Here is a 19802-nt window from a genome sequence, read left to right on the forward strand (position 1 = left end):
CCCCCTTCTCCTACAGTTCTGTCCTCTGGTACCACGCAATGAAATTCGCCTCACAGAACGAGAAACTCCTAATCAAGAGGCCATTTTTGTATCTGACTTGCTGTTAGTACCTTTGAATGAGGTCCCAAACTATCCAATCCACACAGAATTCCATGTTATCTTACAGCAGGGTGCATGTGTCTGTGCTTGTGTTAAAAATATACAGCTTCAATTGCAACTAGGATGGAACAGGTGTGCTCACACTAATCTACTTTCTGAACATCTGTTAGCCTCAGCAAGTGAAGAGACCATTTTAAATGGTAGATATATTAAAATGCTGGGAGTAAGGCAGATCTCAGAGCATAAACTTTGAAGTGTTTTCTCAGCTTTTGCCTACTAGTAACCTAATCTCCATTCACACGTACATTGGCCATGAAGAGTGATTCAGAGAATTTAATTTATCTTATCACTTCTGTAGATTCTGCTCCTTGAAATACTGCTAGTGATGTGTACATCTCCACGGGCGGACTTTTCACCTTTGCTTCAGTACACTGTTTCAGACCACAATTGGTGCTGTTTAAATATTTAGGAAGGTAGAAACAGGAAAAGGAAAACATTTTCATCCTCCCTTCTTTCTACTGATTCTATCAGATTACACTGATTAAATTATTGGTTAAGCCTGGCTGGTGTGGCTCAGTGGTTGAGTGTTGACCCATGCACCAAGAGGTCACCAGTCTGATTCCTGGTCAGGGCACATACCTAGGTTGTGGGCCCGATCCCCAGTGGGGGGCTTGCAGGGGGCAGCCAATCGATGTTCTTTCTTGTCAATGTCTCTCTCTATCTCCCTCTCCCTTCCTCTCTCTCTAAAACCAATAAAGAAAAACATTTTTTAAAATTCTTGATTGACATTAGCACTTACCTTTATTTTCACTTTACCAATACAAGTTGGAAAGTAAAACTTTTAAAACGAAAATATGTATAATACTTTCCAAAAGTGAGTCCCAGGAAGGCACCCAAGCTGGACACTGCCTGGGGCCTGCCGGCAGCTGAGGAACAAAGCAACCCAAAAGACAAGGAGAAGGAGAAGGCCATAGAATTCCTTAGCCAAAATTTCACAAAACAACTTCACCAGCTTCTCAAGAGTTGTGAATTTACTGAACATACAAATCATTATAAAGAAAAAAATTGTATTTTTATCCTGCCTGTTAATTTAGATAGACACTGCCCTTTTAGATTCTAAATTGATTACTCTTCCCTTTTGTGCCCTAAATTCATTATAAAAATTAGGACAGATGGGGCAACATGAGAGTCCACTCCTAGAACTTGGAGGAAGATTGCCCTCTTCTTAAGGAAGACTTAGTAAGGAAAACAGGAATGAAGTCATTTGCAGAAGCAACACACCCCAAGAATAGGGCTGAAAACAACACCTGGCTAAAAAGACAAGGAGAAAACCCAAGAAGGTGACTGGGTGTCTCCTAGGTACAGCAATGCAACTTTTCCACAGCAAGCTTTCACAGAGCAGTGAACTAGTTGATAAACTTATCTTCCTGCTTGACACACAGGGTCTCTATCCAAGATAACTGTAATTATTAAAGAAGCTTAAATCTCTCACTATATTGTGACATGCAGCCCAATTTCATTTTATTTATTCAATTCTGTACCAAAAATGTACCTTTTTTTTGTGCTGACGTGTTTGGGTTTGCTTCGTGTTCATTCCCTTCTCCCCCCTGCTTTCACAGAACTGTTCCAGATTTACTCAAATTTTTCAGGATGCAATAGGTGAAGACTTCCTCTACTTCAGTGGTTCTCAACTTGGGTTGCATGTTAGAATCATCTGGGGTGTTTTAAAACATATGATAGCCAGGCTGTACTCCAGAACAAGTAAATCAGAATCTATGGGGTTGGGACAGGGGCATCAGCATTTTTTTTTAGAAATTACATTTATCTTTTTTTTTTTTAATATGTTTTTGTTGATTTTTTAAAAATTTTTAATTTATTAATTTGTCTTTGTTACAGATGTTTCTCATTCTTCCCCCATTGACATCTTTCTCCTCTCCCCAACCCCAACCCATCACCAGCTTTGTTGTCTATGTTCATTGGTCATGCATACATGCATGTAAGTTCTGTGGTTTATCTCTTCTCCCACAAACCACCCTCCTCTGAGGCTTGTCAGCCTGTACCCCACCTCCATGTCTCTTGGTTAATTTTGTTCAGCCGTTTCTTTAGTTCATTATATTCCACAAATAAGTGATATCATGTGATATTTGTCTTTCTCTGCTTGGCTTGTTTCGCTTAGCATGATACTCTCCAGGTCCTCCCATGCCATCTCAAAGGATAAGAGATCTTTCTTTCTTATAGCTGCATAGTATTCCACTGTGTACATGTACCACAGCTTTTTTATCCACTCATCTACTGATGGACACTTGGGTTGTTTCCAGATCTTAGCTATTGTAAATAGTGCTGCTATGAACATAGGGGTACATATAAGTTTTTGTTGATTTTTTAGAGAGAGAGGAAGGGAGAGAGATAGAAACATCGATGTGAGAGAGAAACATAAATTGGCTGCCTCCTGCATGTCCCCTACTGGGGATTGAGCCCTACCTACCTGGGCATGTGCCCTGACCCGGATTCTGGACGATGCTCAATCCACTGGGCCACACTGGCCAGGCACATCAGCATTTTTTTTTTAAGATCCTCAAGTCATTCCAGTGTGCAGATAAGATTTCTAATCACTGTGTAGTTATTTCTCTATTGCAGGAAAGTACTGTCTTTACCTTCCACTGGGTCTTGGAACCAGATTCCCAGAGCTAGCTATTCTTTCTCCTTTCCTCTTGAAGGACCTTTGTGATCTAGCCCAAGACACCTGCTTTTATCTACTGTTCCTTAATCCCCAGCTAGAGAAACTCCCAACCTCTTCCAATTCTCCAAGGCAGTAAAGTTATACCATTTGTACTACTATAGATGGCAGCCACTATCGGCCAGAGACTGCCTCAGAATCCCAACTGGTGTTAAAATGATCCTAAATAGATTTCCTTCAGATGTTTTTGTTAGCAGTAAAACACAGTGAAAGTGTTCTCTACTAAGGGACATTACTAGAGAATTCTAGAATGCAGCTTTCTCTAAGGCAGAAACAGAAACACAATTTGAGAAGATTTAGAAGTTGATTTCTCAGCCAGGGCATTGATTATCTAGATCTCTCAAGGTGCTTTCAATACAATTGTATTTTTAAAAAATCAAATTCTGCACATGCAACAGAGAGATGAACTTGTATATAGATTCCCAGGCACTGGGATTCTTCTGACGGTAGACCCCTGAGGCAAATTACATTTCTCACAGCAGGAAAGACAATGAGGAGATGGCGAGTACGTGGTAAAGCACACCCAGTTCTCCTGAGAAACCCACAGCAGACATATTTGTCCCTTTAGTCTCGAAACCAGGCCAGCTCTTCAATAGCCCTACGGATCTATTAGAAACAGACCTATTTGATGGGAATGGTGTGAACCTTTTAATGTAATATAAGCGACAACAAAAAGAACAAAAAACCCCACCTGGGTTTAAACTTCAGCTTTACTTCTTTCCAGCTGTGTGAACTCAGTTTTGCCTTAAATTATCAACAATGATAAGACAAAAGAAAGGGGGGAGGAGCCCTGGCCAGTTTTGCTCAGTGGTTAGAGCATCGGCCTGTGGATTGAAGAGTCACAGGTTTGATTCCAGTCAAGGGCAGGTACCTCGGTTGCAGTTCGGTCCCTGGCCCTGGTGGGGATCATGTGGGAGGCAACCAGTCAAAGTGTCTCTCTCACGTCGATGTTTCTCTCTCTCTCTTCCTTTCTCTCTCTCTATCTCCCATTCTATCTGAAGATAAATGGAAAAATGTCCTTGGGTGAAGATTAAAAAAAACAATGATGACTGTCTAGCAGCTCTCCTAGGGCTTATGGGTAGTACTGGCATATAACCTAGAAGCTCAATGGCTCTTGTTACAGTCCAGGAACTGCCTTTCCTTTTTCTCTCTCCATCTCTCTCACCTTCTGAACACTGCAGACAGCAATGAACTGTGTTTAGAATTCTTGGCTAAGGATAACTGAAGAACTCAGCAGCTCACCTTGCTTAGAACCCAAACTCTCTAAAGCTCCCTTTCTTCTTCTGCCAACCTCTTACTTCCAAGTCAGAAGCTCTTGAGGACAGATGCTGAGTAGAGGGATCACTTTTTCAACTTTGCAAAGAGACACTTACCTTGAATCAATAACACTTTTATATTTGCTAAGTTATAAACATCAGATTCACTTTAGGATGTGGCTTGCCCCAAATCATTTGAATTTATTGACAAGGCCATATTGTAAAACTCTGCCATCTTCACCTATGTGAGGTGTTATTTTAAAAACTGGAAAACTTACATGCTTTGGTTGGAGTACACCACACACATATAGAATTTGAGATCAGATGTTAAAATGACCCTATGATGGGCCTGTATTTCTGCTGGGATAGCAGTGTTGTTTTGGATTTAACACATTCAGTTTATTCATTAGTGTTGAGATTAGAAATGTCAGCAGGACATATCTTGGAGAAATATAGTAAAACAGCCAAAAATATCCATGAACCCCAGAAGCTGTGCATCCATTCATTTAGAATGTGCTTTCCTTCTAAAGACACATTCCTTAAACTCTGCAAAAATGAAAAAACTTCCGAAGTTATGCTGTACTACTGAATGCTCTACATGAATAAAAAATATTAAAATGTGTTTTAATAAGCTTCCATGATTAGCTGTTCATTGCTTATTTAACTGATCCAATCAAATATAGATCACATTGGCAGGGTCAAAGTCTTGTGGCTGTCTAGGGTGGAATGCCAAGTAAAAACATGTTTATTAAATGCTTTTGATCATGTTGAAGGTGGTTCTTTTGCAAAATCAATTAAAATATCTTTGCCTTGCTATGAGTGCAATTCCCCTTAAGCTAACTTTACCTTCAAAACTTCACTTTTACTCCCACTAATGTTTTTAGAAGTGTAGAAATACTTTACATACTTTACATTTTGTTTTCTTTCCAGGCTTTCAAAAAGCTTTCACTGCTCATTTTATTTGCTGTAGTCTTTTTTTTTTTTTTTTACCCCAAGTGATTTTACTTTTATTTCCTTCACTTTAAGCCAATCATGAAACTTCACAGTGATTCTAGGGTGGGGCAGAAGAAGGTAATGTTAAGAATCCTCGGGCTGTGGCCCACGTGGCCTGAAGAGGTGCGGGCAGGGCAGGACTCACTGGGGTAGCTAGAGAGCAACCACTGTCATAGTCTTCCTTCACAGGCAGGAACCTTTGCTTCCAGAAAGAATGTCCCTTTGCGCTCAAATCCATTTCATACTCGGGTAGCCCAACTGATAAAGAAGAAATCAGTGAAGAAGCAAGATTGCATTTTTTTACACAGTGTGATATATGTCACAAGGGCATAGCCTCCTTCTGGAGCTGATTCCTTCTGTCACACCTGGGTGTATGTGGGGGATGCTAATGACACTGGAGCACTGCCTTCTCACAGGGCTCCTGGAAGATGTTCCAGCTCCCACCCTGGGCTCATACCAGGGCTGCCCTCATGGGCATTTCCTAGGTTCTCTTCCAACTTGGCAATGCCTCCCCACCCCACCCCCACCCCGCATCTTCCTCAAGGTTGCCAGAGCTCTGGTGGTGGGTCTGCAGTTCGGAAGTCCCACTGCTGTCGCGTCACAATGATGACCAGCCCTGCGACGTGCTGGTGGGGGACGCCGGGGTCACAGAAACCAGGTCTGAAAGCATGGGATCACCGGACCTTGCTCCTTTAAGAACACAGTCCTCCAAACAGGGCCCACCAAACCGCCTCTGAAGACACATTCGGAGGGCGCCCCACCAATCACAAAGTCAGCGTCATCAGATGCACGTCCTCAGTCCCTGAGAGCCGGCTCCCGCCGTCCTCGCTCGTTTGCCGGCCCCCAGCTCCATAATCCCTGGGCCCCAGCCCCGCGCCCGCACCAGCCGCGGCGCCCCGCACGTACCCACATCGCCCAGGAAGCAGCCGTCCGCGGTCCGGGACTCCATGTCGCTTGCTGCCACGCACCCCCAGCCCCGTATCTGGACGACTCTCGGTGCTGGGGACAAGGGCCTCCAGCGGAGATGGTCGCGAGCGCCGGGAATTGTAGTTCCCCGGTCGTGCTGGCGCGCCTCGCGGGACTCGGGGCCAGCGCCGCGTCGCGGTCATCTGCGTCCAACTCTGCTGTCGTTGCCGCCTTGCTTAGCTGGGCAAAACATATGTCCGTGTGCAAAATATGTGTACACGTGTAATTAAAACGTGCCCGTGTTTCCATGTGCAGAGGGTGTCCAAGTGCAAACATGTGCCATGTGCAAAAAACATGTGTCCGTGTGTCCATAGGCACTGCCATCCTTTGCATTGATCGCACTTGGCGAAGCTCCAGAGTTCCTACATGCTTTAATTTTAAAGATGAACTTCTTACTGGAGCTGACACACTCCCTGTTTCTTTCGACTTTTGAGAGGAAGTCATAAATTCCAAATCGTTCACATTCGTTAAAAAATAAAAACAAAAAAATATGCCTTTCCAAATCTTATGACAGAAATGAATAACCTGTTTCCAAATGACTGAGTTGGCAATTGAATAAGGGAACTTTTTTTTTTTTTTCCCTACCCACTCTGACTTGATCTGAGTCTAATGTAGAAGGTAATTTGGTCTAGAAAGTAAAAATATCAGGAATTGTCTGTTCTGGAAACGCATAAGGACAAGCAGAGAGCAGACGGTTTGATGGATCAGCCAGGCAGAGGCTTTCCTGAGGACTTGAGTGTCCAGTCCAGACAATAGGCAGGTATTGAGCAGGGTTTGAGCACTGTCAGAATCCAAAGCTGCTGGGAATTGGGAACCCCAGGCCTAGGAATGACATTTCAAGCCTATTAACAATGTGTGTTTGTACCCTTTTTTCGATTTGTCTACCAAAATTAGGCTCTTGAATTTTCTTTGCAAGTTTCTTTACTAAATGTAGTACATATTTGAATTAATATATTTTGTTGTTGTTAATCCTCACCTGAAGATATTTTTCCATTGATTTTTTAAAAAATAGAGAAAGAGTGGAAGGGGGGAAGGGAGTGAGGGAGGGGGGGAGAGAGAGAGAGAGAGACCTCAATGTGAGAGACACACATCAATTGGTTGCCCCCAACATGACCCCGACTGGGACCTGGGATGGAACCTGCAATCCAGGTACCTACCCTTGACCAGGAATTGAACAGGTGACCCTTTGGTCTTCGGGCCGACACTCTAACTGATGAGCCCAACAGGCCAGGGCTGAATTAACACATTTGCTATGTGATGTTAGGTTTTCCCCATGACAATGCCATGTGCTTGTATGTTTGTATTCAAAATTTTTTCCTTGACAAATATCTAGATACGAATATAAATCATGTTCTTATTTATATATGCATATACCATACATATTTATAAACAATACATATATATTTATACACTTAAGTCTATATACGTATGTATATAAGTATTTGCTAAAATATTACAAAGCAAATATTCCTTATTAGTTTATTATGTTGTAATTTTTCTTCATTCTGTTGCTTAATTTCAATAGTTAATTACAGAAACGCTTTTTAAACTTTTTATGTATTTAGAAATATGTTTTGAAAGTATTTCCTCTTTCTTCAATATTCAGAATTTTTCCCCACCAAGAGTCAGAATATGTATATTACTCCGTTTTGTTGTTATTGTCTTTTATCCAGCTGGAATTTGTTGCAATGTATAGGATCTAAGTTAATTTTTTCTAAACTGGAACAGAATTGTTCCTAAAATAGCCATTAAATAGTAGTTTGTCTATTTTTTTGTTAATCTACTTTAATTTCATATTAGGTTCAATTATCTTTTTTTCTTTTTTCTTGAGATATAATTGACATATAGCATTAGTTTCAGGTATAAAACATGATTCAATATTTGCATATATTGTAAAATGAACATACTATAAGTCTAGTTAACATTCATTGCTCGCACATAACTACAAATTTTGTCTTATGATCAGAACTTTTAAAATTTACTTTCTTAGCAACTTTCAAACACACAACATGGTATTATTATTACTCACTATACTGTACATTATATACCCATGACTTATTTTATAATTGGAAGTTTATACTTTATTTTTTTGTTCAGATAGAGTGGGAGGGAGCGAGCGAGAGAGAAACATCGACGTGAAAGGGACACATCGAGTGGTTGCCAGCTGCACGACCCAACCAGGGCTGGAGACAAACTGCAACCGAGGTACATGCCCTTAGCGGGAACCGAACCCGGGCCTCTCTGGACCACAGGCTGACGCTCTAATTGCTGAGCCAAACCAGCCAGGGCAAGTTTGCACCTTTTGACCACCTTCATATACTTTTCTCTCTCTCCCCCCACCTCTGGCTATCACCAATTGGTTCTCTGTATCTGAGTTTATATTTTTGTTTTGTTTTGTCTTTTTTTATTCCAAATACAATTGAGATCATAGTGTTTTTTATCTTGCTTATTTCACTTACTATAATGCCCTCGAGATTCATCCATGTTGTCATGTCATCACAAATGGCAAGATTTTCTTCTTTTTATGTCTGAACAATATTCCAGTATGTGTGTGTCACATTTTGTTTATCCCTTCATCCATCAATAGACACAAGTTGCTAAATAATACTGCCATGAACTTGAGGGTGCATATATCTTATCAAGTTTATCAAGTTTAAGTGTTTTCATTTCTTTGGATAAATACCCAGAAGTGAAATTTCTGGCTCATATGGTAGTTCTATTTTTAATGTTTTGAGGAAACTTCAGACTGTTTTCCAGAGTGGCTGCGCCAATTTACATCCTCACCAACAGTGCACAAGGGTTCCCTTTTCTTCAGTGTCTTGTCACTACTTTGCAGTAAGTTTTAAGTTGAGAAGTATGAGTCCCTCTACTTTGTTGTTGCTTCTTCGGAATTGTTTATTGGATTTTCTTGGTCCCTCACAATTTCATATGAATTTTACAATTAGCTTTTCAATTTCTACAGTCATCTGGGAATATGATAGAGACTGTGTGTAATCTGTAGATCAATTTGGTGAGTACTGTCATTTTAACAATGCCATATCTTCTGATCCAAGAAGATAAGATGTTTTCCCAGTTGTTTATTTAATTTCTTTCACCAATGTTTTGTAGTTTTGAAAGTATAAGTTTTGCACTTGTTTTGTTACATTTACCCCTAAGTATCCTGTTCTTCTGGCTATTATAAATAAAATTGTTTCCATAGTTTTATCTTCAGATTGTTCATGAAAATGTATACAAATACAATTGATTTATTTATATTTATCTTAGATGCTGCAACACTGCTGAACTCATTTAGTACATCTAGTAGTTCTTTTACTGGATTCCTTAGGATTTTCTATATATCAGATCATGTCATCCGAAACTAGAGATAGTATTCTTCCTTTATTTTATTTTTATGGCTGAGAAAAAAAGATATTTTATTATTGTGGCTTGACCATAAATTATAATCATTATCATTTATGAAAGTTACATAAATGCAGGCTGATCATCTTTAAATTCTCAAAAAGACAAATATAAAACACAGAAAATAGCCCTGGCCAGTTTGGCTTAGCGGTTAGAGCGTCGGCCTGCGGTCCGGAGAGACCCGGGTTCGGTTCCCGCTAATGGCACGTACTTCGGTTGCAGTTTGTCCCCGGCCCTGGTTGGTTGTGCGGGTGGCAGCCACTCGATGTGTCCCTTCACGTCGATGTTTCTCTCTCTCTCTCCCTTCCTCTCTCTCCCTCCACTCTATCTGTATAAAAAATGGAAGAATATCCTCGGGTGAGGATAAAAAAAAAAAAAAAAGCACAGAAAATAAATTCAATAAAAATATACTGACATAATTTCTACGTGTTATGTGAAATCCTACGAAGAATCATTGCAATAGTTACTCAAAGTAATATTAAAGGTAACACAAGAGAGGTTTGGTCTTAAATGTAAATTTAAATATATAGTGTATACAATAATAAATCAGAGTGAAAGTATATTTGGAATTTCTAACAGAAAAAAATGTTTATTTGCAAATACTCTGTATTTTTTCAATGAAATAAGAAAGCAGATGAAGGGTAAAATGTTGGATAGTCTTATCAACCAGGCCACCTTTTAAAAATAATATTTCAAGGTAGCTAAAATGAGTAACGATAAAGCTCTACACTAGTATAACTGCTTGTTATACTAGAGCCTGTACAGCTGACCCTTGAAAACAGTATGGGGATTAGCGGCACTGACCCTCTGAGCAGTCAAAAATGCACATAAAGCCCTGGCTAGTGTGGCCCAGTTGGTTGAGCACCATCTCATGCATGGAAAGGTTGCAGTTTGATTCCCAGTCAGGGCACATACCTAGGTTGCAGGTTCAATCCCTGGTCAGGTGTGAAGGGGAAGACAACCAATCGATGTATCTCCCCCCACCCCCTTTCCCCTCTGTCTAAAATCAATAAGCATGTTCTCGGGTAAGGATTTAAAGAAAAAGAAAAGAGAAGGGAATACTTACCAACTCATTCTATGAGGCTAGAGGACCCTGATACCAAAACCTAAAACTAAGACATTACAAGAAAAGTAAATCCTAGACCAATATTCCTCATGAACATAAATGCCAAAATCCTTAACAAAATACCTGCAATTTGTGTCCAGTAATATAAAAAGGATAATTCATCCTAATTAAATTAGTTTTATCCCAGAAACTCGATTGGCTTAACATTTGAAAATTAATTAATGTAATTCACTATAGTAGTAGCCTAAAAGAGAAAAACTGTATAATTCTCTCAATAGATGCAGACAAAATTCAACACCCATTTATGATAAAAACTCTCAAAAATTAGAAATAAAAAATAAAAAGCCCCGACTTAAAAAAGGACACAGAGCACCAAAGTTAACACCTTCTATATTAAGAAGCCTTAAACAATACAAAAAGGAAAAAAATATTATTGGAAACAACAAAAAAGTATTTTTATTTGCAGTCAACATGGTTGTCTTAGAAAGACGAATACACAAACATACATAGCTATTGGATCTAATAAGTGAGTTGATAAAGTTTGCAGGATATAAGGTTAATATGAAAAAATCAATTGTATTTCTATATACTAGTAACAAACCATTGTAAATTAAAATTTTTAAATACCATCAAGACATAAAGCCCTGGCCAGTTTGGCTCAGCAGTTACAGCATTGGCCCATGGACCAAAGGATCTCAGTTTCAATTCCCAGTCAAGGGCACGCACCTGGGTTGCGGGTTTGATACCCAGCCTCAGTGGGGGTCATGTGGGAGGCAACCAATAGATGTGTCTCTCTCACATTGATGTTTCTCTCTCTCTCTCTCCCTTCCACTCTATGTAGAAAGCAATGGGGGAGGATTAGAAAAATAATAATAAGATACCTAAAGAAATCTTTCAGTCCAAATAATAGCATTTTAAAAAAGGACATAAAAAGATAAATATAACAAAATGTGTGCAAGACCTATACACTAAAAACCATAAGTGTTGCTCAGAGAAATGTTAAAAGATCTAGAGATATCATATTCATGAATTTGAAGACAGAATATTAAGATGTTAATTCTCCTCAAACTGAACTTTAAACAATCCCAAACAAGCCCTGGCTGATTTGGCTCAGCGGTTAGAATGCCAGCCCTTGGACTGAAGGGTCTCAGGTTCGATTCCTGATCAAGGCCACGTACCTGGCTTGCAGGTTTGATGCCCTGCTGAGGGTCATGTGGGGGTCATGTGGGAGGCAACCAATCGATGTTTCTCTCTCTCCCTCCCTTCCACTCATCTAAAAATCAATGGGAAAATATCCATAAAAAATAAAAATAAAATAAATAAAACAACCCCAAACAAAATCCTAACAGTTGTTTTGGTTTTTTTTTTAGGTAGAAATTATAAGCTTAGTCTAAAATTTATATAAAAATTCAAAAGAGAATAACCAAAACACATTTGAAAAAAAAACAAAGTTGGAGGTGATGCAAATTTAAACCATAACACAGCCCCACGGAGCTGAAATTTAAAAGTGTTGGCAAAAATGCAGAGCAACTAGAATTTTCATATATTGCTTGTGGAAATATAACTTGGTAAAACCAATTTGCAAAAAGTTTGGCATTACCTATTAAAGTTGAGCATAGCCTTCTTTTTTTTTTTTTTTTTTTTTTTTTTTTTTATCCTCACCCGAGGATATTTTTCCATTATTTTTGTACAGATAGAGTGGGAGGGAGAGAGAGGAAGGGAGAGAGAGTGAGAAACATCGACGTGAAGGGACACATCGAGTGGCTGCCACCCGCACGACCAACCAGGGCCGGGGACAAACTGCAACCGAAGTACGTGCCCTTAGCTGGAACCGAACCCGGGTCTCTCCAGACCGCAGGCCGACGCTCTAACCGCTGAGCCAAACCGGCCAGGGCAGCATAGCCTTCTTTATTGCTACAATAATTCTGCATAATAAGTTACCCAAACTCAATGGCTTATGACAACAGCATTAATTCTCATACCCATTGATCTTCAGATGTCTAAAATTCTGCAAATCTAAGGTGGGTTTGGGCTGCAGGTTACATTCCTATCTGCTCCAAATATGTTTGTTCTGAGGGCCCAGGCTGGAGGAGAATGGGCACATGAGACATAGTCTCCTCATGTGCATCACCTAAGCTCAAGAGCCAAATCAGACTTTACACAGATCCTTAAGACTCCTGTTTATATCATGTCCGCTCATGTTCTATCAGCCAAAAAATTCACATAGCCTAGAACAATATCATTGGGGTAGAGAAGTAAACTTGGCCAACAGTTGAAGGGGGAAGAGAATAAATATTTGTTAAAATAAAAATCCAAATGATCATGTCCAATATGTCAGCGTGGTATACACCCAACAGAAATGATGCATGTGTGCATCAAGAGATAGGAATAAGAATGGTTCAGCAGCATTATTCATAATTGCCAAGAATTGGAAATAACTCAAATGTCTATCAACAGTACAATGAATAAGGAAAATGTGCTACACCCACACTTACATATACAGATTTCCCCCACTAGCTAAGTATTGCTTATTAAACCTTTCATAAGCTGAAATGATGAAAAGTAAAGAGTATCTCCTGTTTTCCAAAACATCATTTAATTTCACCCGGCTACTTTAGTATACTAATGGCTTTTTTTTTTTTTGGTAGTAAAAACAGGTACTAAAGTCTTTTGTAAAAGTGAAGGTGCACAATGCAAACTTTCTGAAAGTGAGGGATACCTGTATAATAATGAAAATGAAATAAGTACACAAAATCATGAGTTTCAGAATTTACTCCAAATAAACCAAGTATGAAATAATTGAATTTAAATAAATTCAAACCACTACATGATAAAGTTTAGGGATTATGTATGCAGAAAACTGTCAACTGATGCTCACTGGCTCCAATTCAACACCAACAGGAATCCCCAATTTGGGGTGCACTAAAGAAGGTAACTTTATTCAGTGCAAAACAGTTCAATTGTGGTATAGCACAGCTGTGGGCAGCCTTGGGGCTAGGCCTCTCTCCAGCTAGACAGCTCTGTTCTGCTCCTTGCTAGTCGGCTCCACTCTGCTTGGACAACAGTGTTCAGTGTTTCATTTCAGCTCAGCCAGGGAAACAGTCTTCACTGGAAAGGGAAAGTGCACTCCCAGAGCCAATGAGAAGCTGATTTATACATATAAAAGTTCCCATCCCTGGTCCCTGATTGACCTGTCCCTATGCAAATGAGGACTCCAAATCTTCACTGTTTGATTGGTCCAAGGGGTATGTCATGCTTGGTCAATATAGAGCCACTCTGACAGATGGGTGAAGAAGCTGATAAAGATAGAGCTTCCCAGCTCCTATTGGATGGGGAAAGCCTCAGTTCTATTGGTTGAAATAGGATTCCAGGAACTCCTTTACAAGGGCTGGTTCAGAGGGCAGAAACACGGGGCAGGCAGGCAGTTCAATATAGTGGCAGGTAGTTCAGTGCAAGCTTCTCTTTGAAGTGCAGTTCTCACGAGAGGCCCCTATGTACAAATGACTGCTAGGCTTTTTTTTTTTTTTCTTTTTTAAATTTGAGCCCAGTTAAGCTACCAGGAGCCCTTTTTGGTAGATACATTCTCAGGGTCCACAAAACCTACTAAGAAAGGTAAGGAAGAGATTACCATGGAAATTGGAGTAGTGGTTAGGTTTGATGATAGGGAAAGGAGGTGGGTATTGATTGGGAGGTAGCACAAGAAGGAGCTTCTGGGATTTTGACAATGTTCTATTTCTTGACCAGGTTGGTGGTTTCATAAGTATTTGCTTTGTGACAAATCAGAGAATTGTATGTTTTGGTTTTGTGTATCTCAAAATATCTGTTCTATTTTATTGTTTCTACAACCTTTTTCAGTTCTTGAACACACTCAATTTCACTTCTAAGGTCTTTTCACTTGTTCTGTCCTCTGCTTGAAAAGTTCTTCCTCCACATTTTCCAAGGACTAGTTTGGTCTGTTTTTATCATTGAGGTTTGACCAGAAAATCCTTTTCAGTGAGATCTTGTATCTCTGCCTGTTCTGCCACTGGCCTCCAGCCTCCAACCCCATCCTCCATCTCCAGCTTGGTTTCACAACAGCACTATTAAATCAAATTCTATTTTTGTGATGGTGGTGACAGCAGTAATTTACTCCTCTTGGTCATCCACCTCTAGAATAAATTTCATTATGTGCAAGGTCCTTGTATAGTTTGTACACGACTGTAATTCTAGTGCCTAATTCAGCACCTGGCCACAGTAAAAAGGAAAAGATGCTATTTAATGAATAAATCTTCCTATACCCCTCATGTGGTGCAGGCCCTGGTGGTTGGTTCACGGTGTCACGTGTAGCACTTAATACCTCTCACTGGTAGAATTAATGCTATTCGTGGTCCCTTCGGTTCTCTGCATAGATTATAAACTTCTAGAGGTGATTCCCTAGGGTACTACCACGGAAACAAATGTTACATGGATTTAACATTTATTAAGTTACAAGGACGAGATTTTGTAAATGTCGCTTCTGCGTAAGACAAAATAAGCGTCACCGGGCCAGCTTCAGCAGGCGACGAAAGGAGAGGCAAAGACACCACACCATAGACCAAGCAACTCCCACAGACCGCGTAAGCCAGTCACAACGCCGTCTCCGTGTCTTCGCGCCGCGTTTTCCTCTCCCGACAAAGCACCAGCCCCGCGAGAAGACCCGCCGGGACGCTACGCGCGCCAGGTCCCGTCATCCAATCCTGGAGCGCTCTGCGGCATCGCGCTTGCGCAGAGGCGAGAGGCGAGTGCCGCGTGGACAGCGGCCGCAGTCTGCGCCTGCGCGTTGGCTTCTCTTCAGTGATTGGCTTCTACCTTTAGTGGGTACGCCACAGTTCAGTTTTCACTTTCTCTTCCCCCCCTTCCTGAGGCCGCGGGGTTTTACTTCCGGTTGCCAGCGCCGTCACTGAGAGTCGACATGTTCCCTCTGGCCGTGAGGAGTCTGAGGGTCGGTTCCTTCCTATGATTCTCTGAGGGAGGGACGACGCTTGGCTGACTAGCGCGGCGGGGCCTGCGGGCTCCGAGCCTGGACGCTGGGCCGTGTCCCTCCCGCCTACGCTTAGGGCCCGCCTTGCAAGGCCAGGGCTGCCCTCCCCAAGTTCGTGGCACGAGGGCGGATAGGAAGGACGGGCTGCGGCGTGGTGGGTCCTGCGCGCCTCTGATGAGCCTGTGCTAACCGGGGGTCCAGGGTGCGCTTTGGAGATCCGGGAGGAGGAGAGTCCTGCAAAAAGGCAACTCGAGGGCTCCCTTGGCGGGAAGGAGGCAAAGAAAGCGGCTTATTAACAAGGTCCGAATATATCTGTCACATTCGGCCGTAAGAGATCGAGAGAAAGGAATTGCACGCGTGTGAGGAGCCGACAACATATAAAAGCATGGGGGAGAAACTGAAGAATAATCCCAGATTCTCGGGGGCAGCGGCAGGACAAAAGACAGGTAAAACTTCCCCGTGTGGAAGCCTCGGTTTTGTGGACCTTTTTAGACACCTGGCTATGATGCCTGGCGTAGCTGCTTGGGCGTTTGTGACTTGGCTATTGTAATTTAAATTTTTTAATTTGCAATTTACATGTTTTTTATGAATGATGAATGACTACCGCATTCTTGCCTGTTTGCCCTGGTCTTGGGTGAGTGGGGTGGGAGGGGACAATGGTTTTCAGAATCATTTTTGCTTTGCTGCTTTTTAAATTTCTCCATGTTTTACCAGCTGTGGCCATTCTCAGTAGCATCTTAATTTGTAGCTAGGAAGTCAGCATTTTACAAATTGGTATAGGATTTCAGAATTTACCTTTCCCCTTTCTGAGGCAGAAAATCTAGAACGGTTTAAGTATTTCCTTTGGGTTGCTTGTTAGAGGACAGCTTAATCTTTATGGACATCATAAATACTTGGTTAAACCTTTGCTCATTTGATTTGGACTAGCTGTTAAATAATATAAACCCTGAACCACGAGTTCTTTCTGTAGAGACTTCATGCCAGTGCATGACCCTTTCTTATTTAAATTAAGTATAAAAGGATCTACCTATAAAGAGGGTTATTTAGCAAACAACTGAAGTAGTGTGTAAGGAATGCCAATAAGTTGGTACAAGCAACCCCGCTGTTTGTTTGAGGGTGGCACCAAGCCTCATTTTGTGGGATAACTTGGCAAATTAATCTCAAAATTTGAGGAAGATACTTTGATGCCCCGCCGGTGTGGTCCAGTGGTTGAGCGTGGACCCTTGCACCATGAGGTCCCTGGTTCAGGGCACATGCCCAGGATGTGGGCCAAATCCCCAGTGGAGGGCATGCAGGAAGCGGCCAGTCGCCTCCTGCAGAAACATTGATATTCTCTCTCATCAATGTTTCTACCTCTCTCTCCCTCTCTCTTCCTCTCTCTCTCTCTAAAATCAATAAAGAAAAAAAAATTTTTTAAAGGAAAGATACTTTGAAGATTCTCAAGTTTAATTTAATCACCATTTGTCTATTTGAAATCCAAAAATTTAAATACACCACCCAGACCCTTCTTTATTCTTGCTGTAAGGTAAAATTAGAATGGTAAGGCTTATGGAAATGTGTTCTAAACTTAAGTATTTGTTATGCAAGTTTATGGTGTTATTGTTGTATCATTAGTGATCTAAGGGCCCACAATGTTCCCCTGAAAAAGTTATTAGAAGGGAAAAGGGTGTGTATATGATATTTAATATTATAGAATCTGAGATTGGTAGTAAGCCTACTTAGGAGGTTTATAACAAAGCAGATGTTCTTTAATAGTGTAAGAATACTCTAGCGTTGAAAAACTGCTTTCTAGAACTGGATATGTTCAGTACATGGGTAAATAACCCAGATTAAAGAAAAGTTAAAAAGTGACTAAGTGTTTGTATACAATTATTTTAGGAAAGAAAGAACAGTACTTCAAATTTTGTGTTTTCAGGATATTTGCCCAAATGTTACCAATTCTCTAAAAAGAGCTGGATTGTGAACATCTACTGTAATCCAGACATAGTTGCTTAAATGAATTAAAGTCCACAGTACCTAAAAACTTGGCCTGAAACATGGTCATTTGTTAAATAATGCAGTGTTTATCAATGCAGTTAACTAAAGGCATCTGTTTATCAAATGAGTCATCCCTCTATGAATGGATGTTTGTTATTTTCACATTTTTCCCTATAACTGAGATGCTGCAGTGATTATCTTTTTTGCTGTTATAAGCAATGCTTTATATGCTCATGATAGTATTTCTGTAGAAATTATTCCCTATGAGAATGCTGGATTATAATACTGTTAACTTGACCTCAAATGATTTGCACCCTTTTATATTCACTCTCTCAAAAGGTGTGTTTTTATCTCAGTTAGCCAGAACTGGATGGTAACTTTATTTCTTTAATATCTTACTAATTTTTTAATAATTGAAAATTGTGATTTTAAATTTTGTCTTCCTTGAGTAACAAGAAAGTTAAACATTTTTGGCCCGGTTATATCTTTTGCTTGTTTAATTTGGTTCTGAACTCTTCTTTTCTTTGCCCTATTTATCTATTACCACACTGTTTTAATTATTGTAGCTTTATAATATATTTTGGTGCTGTTTTTTGAAAAAAGTTTTGGGCTCTTCTTTTGCATTTTTTTCCAGATGAAATTTAGAATCATCTTTTCAAGTTCTATAGAAAATCTTGTTGGGATATTGTTTGTGATTGCATTGAATTTATAGATTACTTTGAGAAGAGGCATTCTTTTGAGTTTTTCCTTCTAGGAGAATAGGTACGTCTCCTTGTTTCTTCTATTAACAATTTTTTTGTGAAATATACCATTTATGTGTACTGTAAAAAAGAAAAGTATATGTGCACTCAGCTTAATAGAACATTGCAAGTACCTTAGAAGCCTTTAGTATGTACCTCTCCTCAGAAGCAAAGTATTCCCTGCCCCATTACCATGGTCATTCTGAATTTTGTGTTAATTACTCCCTTGCCTTCTTTTACAGTTTTATCCTGTTGTTTGAACTTTATTTAAATAGAATCATACTGTGAACTCCTTTTGTTAAACATTATGTTCCCGTGTTCATCCCTATCGAAGCATGTGTGCATAGTTCAGCAGTTCAGAAACTTTTTGGTCTCAGGACTCCTTTATACTTTTAAAAACTATTGAGAACCTCAAAGATATTTTGTTTATGTGGGTAATATCATATTAGGCATTAAAACTTGCCAATTCTAAATATAATATATATAGCACCAATTGGTATATTTATACCAATAATAAAAATAATAATAAACCTATTACACTTTAACATAATAACATTTTTAATGAAATGTAACTTTTCCAAAACAAAAAAATTAGTAATAGCAATGGCTTTGTTTTACATTTTTGCAAATATCTTTAATGACTAGAGTCTCATGTCTGCTTATGCATTCAGTCTGTTGCTATATATTGTTTTGGTTGAAGAATATGAAGTCAGTTACAAATACCTTTTCTTTTCTCTCTTTGGGGTGTTTTTTTGTTTATTTATTTATTTATTTTTTTTTTGAGAAATTCTTCATTGTAAAGTTTTCATTTCATGTCTGTATAATTGGAATTGTTACTTGTGTGTAGTTTAGAATATAAATATAATTTAACTTTATTCTTATGTGGATAACCAGTTGTAGTAGAATTTACCATTGAATCATTGAACTCTTTTGGGTCTGAAGTTTTGCTAGTGGCAGATTTTTTTTTTTTTTATCCTCAGCCGAGGACATTTTTTCGTTTTTTGTTCAGATAGAGTGGGAGGGAGAGAGAGAGAGAAACATCGACATGAAAGGGACACATCCAGTGGTTGCCACCTGCAAGACCCAACCAGGGCCGGGGACAAAGTGCAACCGAGGTACATGCCCTCAGCGGGAACCGAACCCAGGCCCCTCTGGACCACCGGCTGATGCTCTAACCGCTGAGCCAAACCAGCCAGGGCGCTAGTAGCAGATTTTTGACTAGTGATGTAATGTCTTTTATGGTTATAGGACTACTCAGATATTTTTTTTTTTATCCTCACCTGAGGACATTTCTGCATTTATCTTCAGATAGAGTGGGAGGGAGAGACGGGGGAAGAGAGAAAGAGAAAGATCAATGTACACATCGAGTGGTTGCCACCCACACAACCCCAATCAGGGCTGGGGACAAACCACAACGGGGAGATACGTGCCCTTAGCGGGAACCGAACCTGGGACTCTCTGGTCCGTGGGCCAACACTCTAACTGCTGAGCCAAACCTGCCAGGGCTCAGATGTTTTTTAAATTTTTTCAGTTGTGGTAAGTCAGATTTTTCTAGAACTCTGTTTGTATT

The 19802-nt window shown here is 40.1% G+C and overlaps 2 protein-coding genes across 3 annotated transcripts in view; one reads left to right on the plus strand and one right to left on the minus strand.

Moving 5' to 3' along the window:
* ASB13 (ankyrin repeat and SOCS box containing 13) overlaps positions 1–6043 on the minus strand; it is a 38056-nt gene extending 32013 nt beyond the window's left edge. The window contains exon 1 of the mRNA XM_036270673.1: positions 5992–6043. Within this exon, the coding sequence (XP_036126566.1) occupies positions 5992–5997 (6 nt within the window). The 5' untranslated portion in view covers positions 5998–6043. The remainder of the gene's footprint in view (positions 1–5991) is intronic.
* Positions 6044–15432: 9389 nt separating this feature from the next.
* Positions 15433–19802, plus strand: part of TASOR2 (transcription activation suppressor family member 2) — a 73657-nt gene continuing 69287 nt past the window's right edge. Inside the window, exons 1-2 of one of the 2 annotated variants that reach the window (XM_036263404.1) lie at positions 15433–15961; positions 18127–18254. The gene's annotated coding sequence lies outside the window, so the exon portion shown is untranslated. The remainder of the gene's footprint in view (positions 15962–18126; positions 18255–19802) is intronic. The other variant, XM_036263409.1, reaches the window with a different exon arrangement.

The sequence above is a fragment of the Molossus molossus genome, unplaced genomic scaffold (assembly GCF_014108415.1).
Source record: "Molossus molossus isolate mMolMol1 unplaced genomic scaffold, mMolMol1.p scaffold_m16_p_1, whole genome shotgun sequence".
NCBI lineage: Eukaryota > Metazoa > Chordata > Mammalia > Chiroptera > Molossidae > Molossus > Molossus molossus.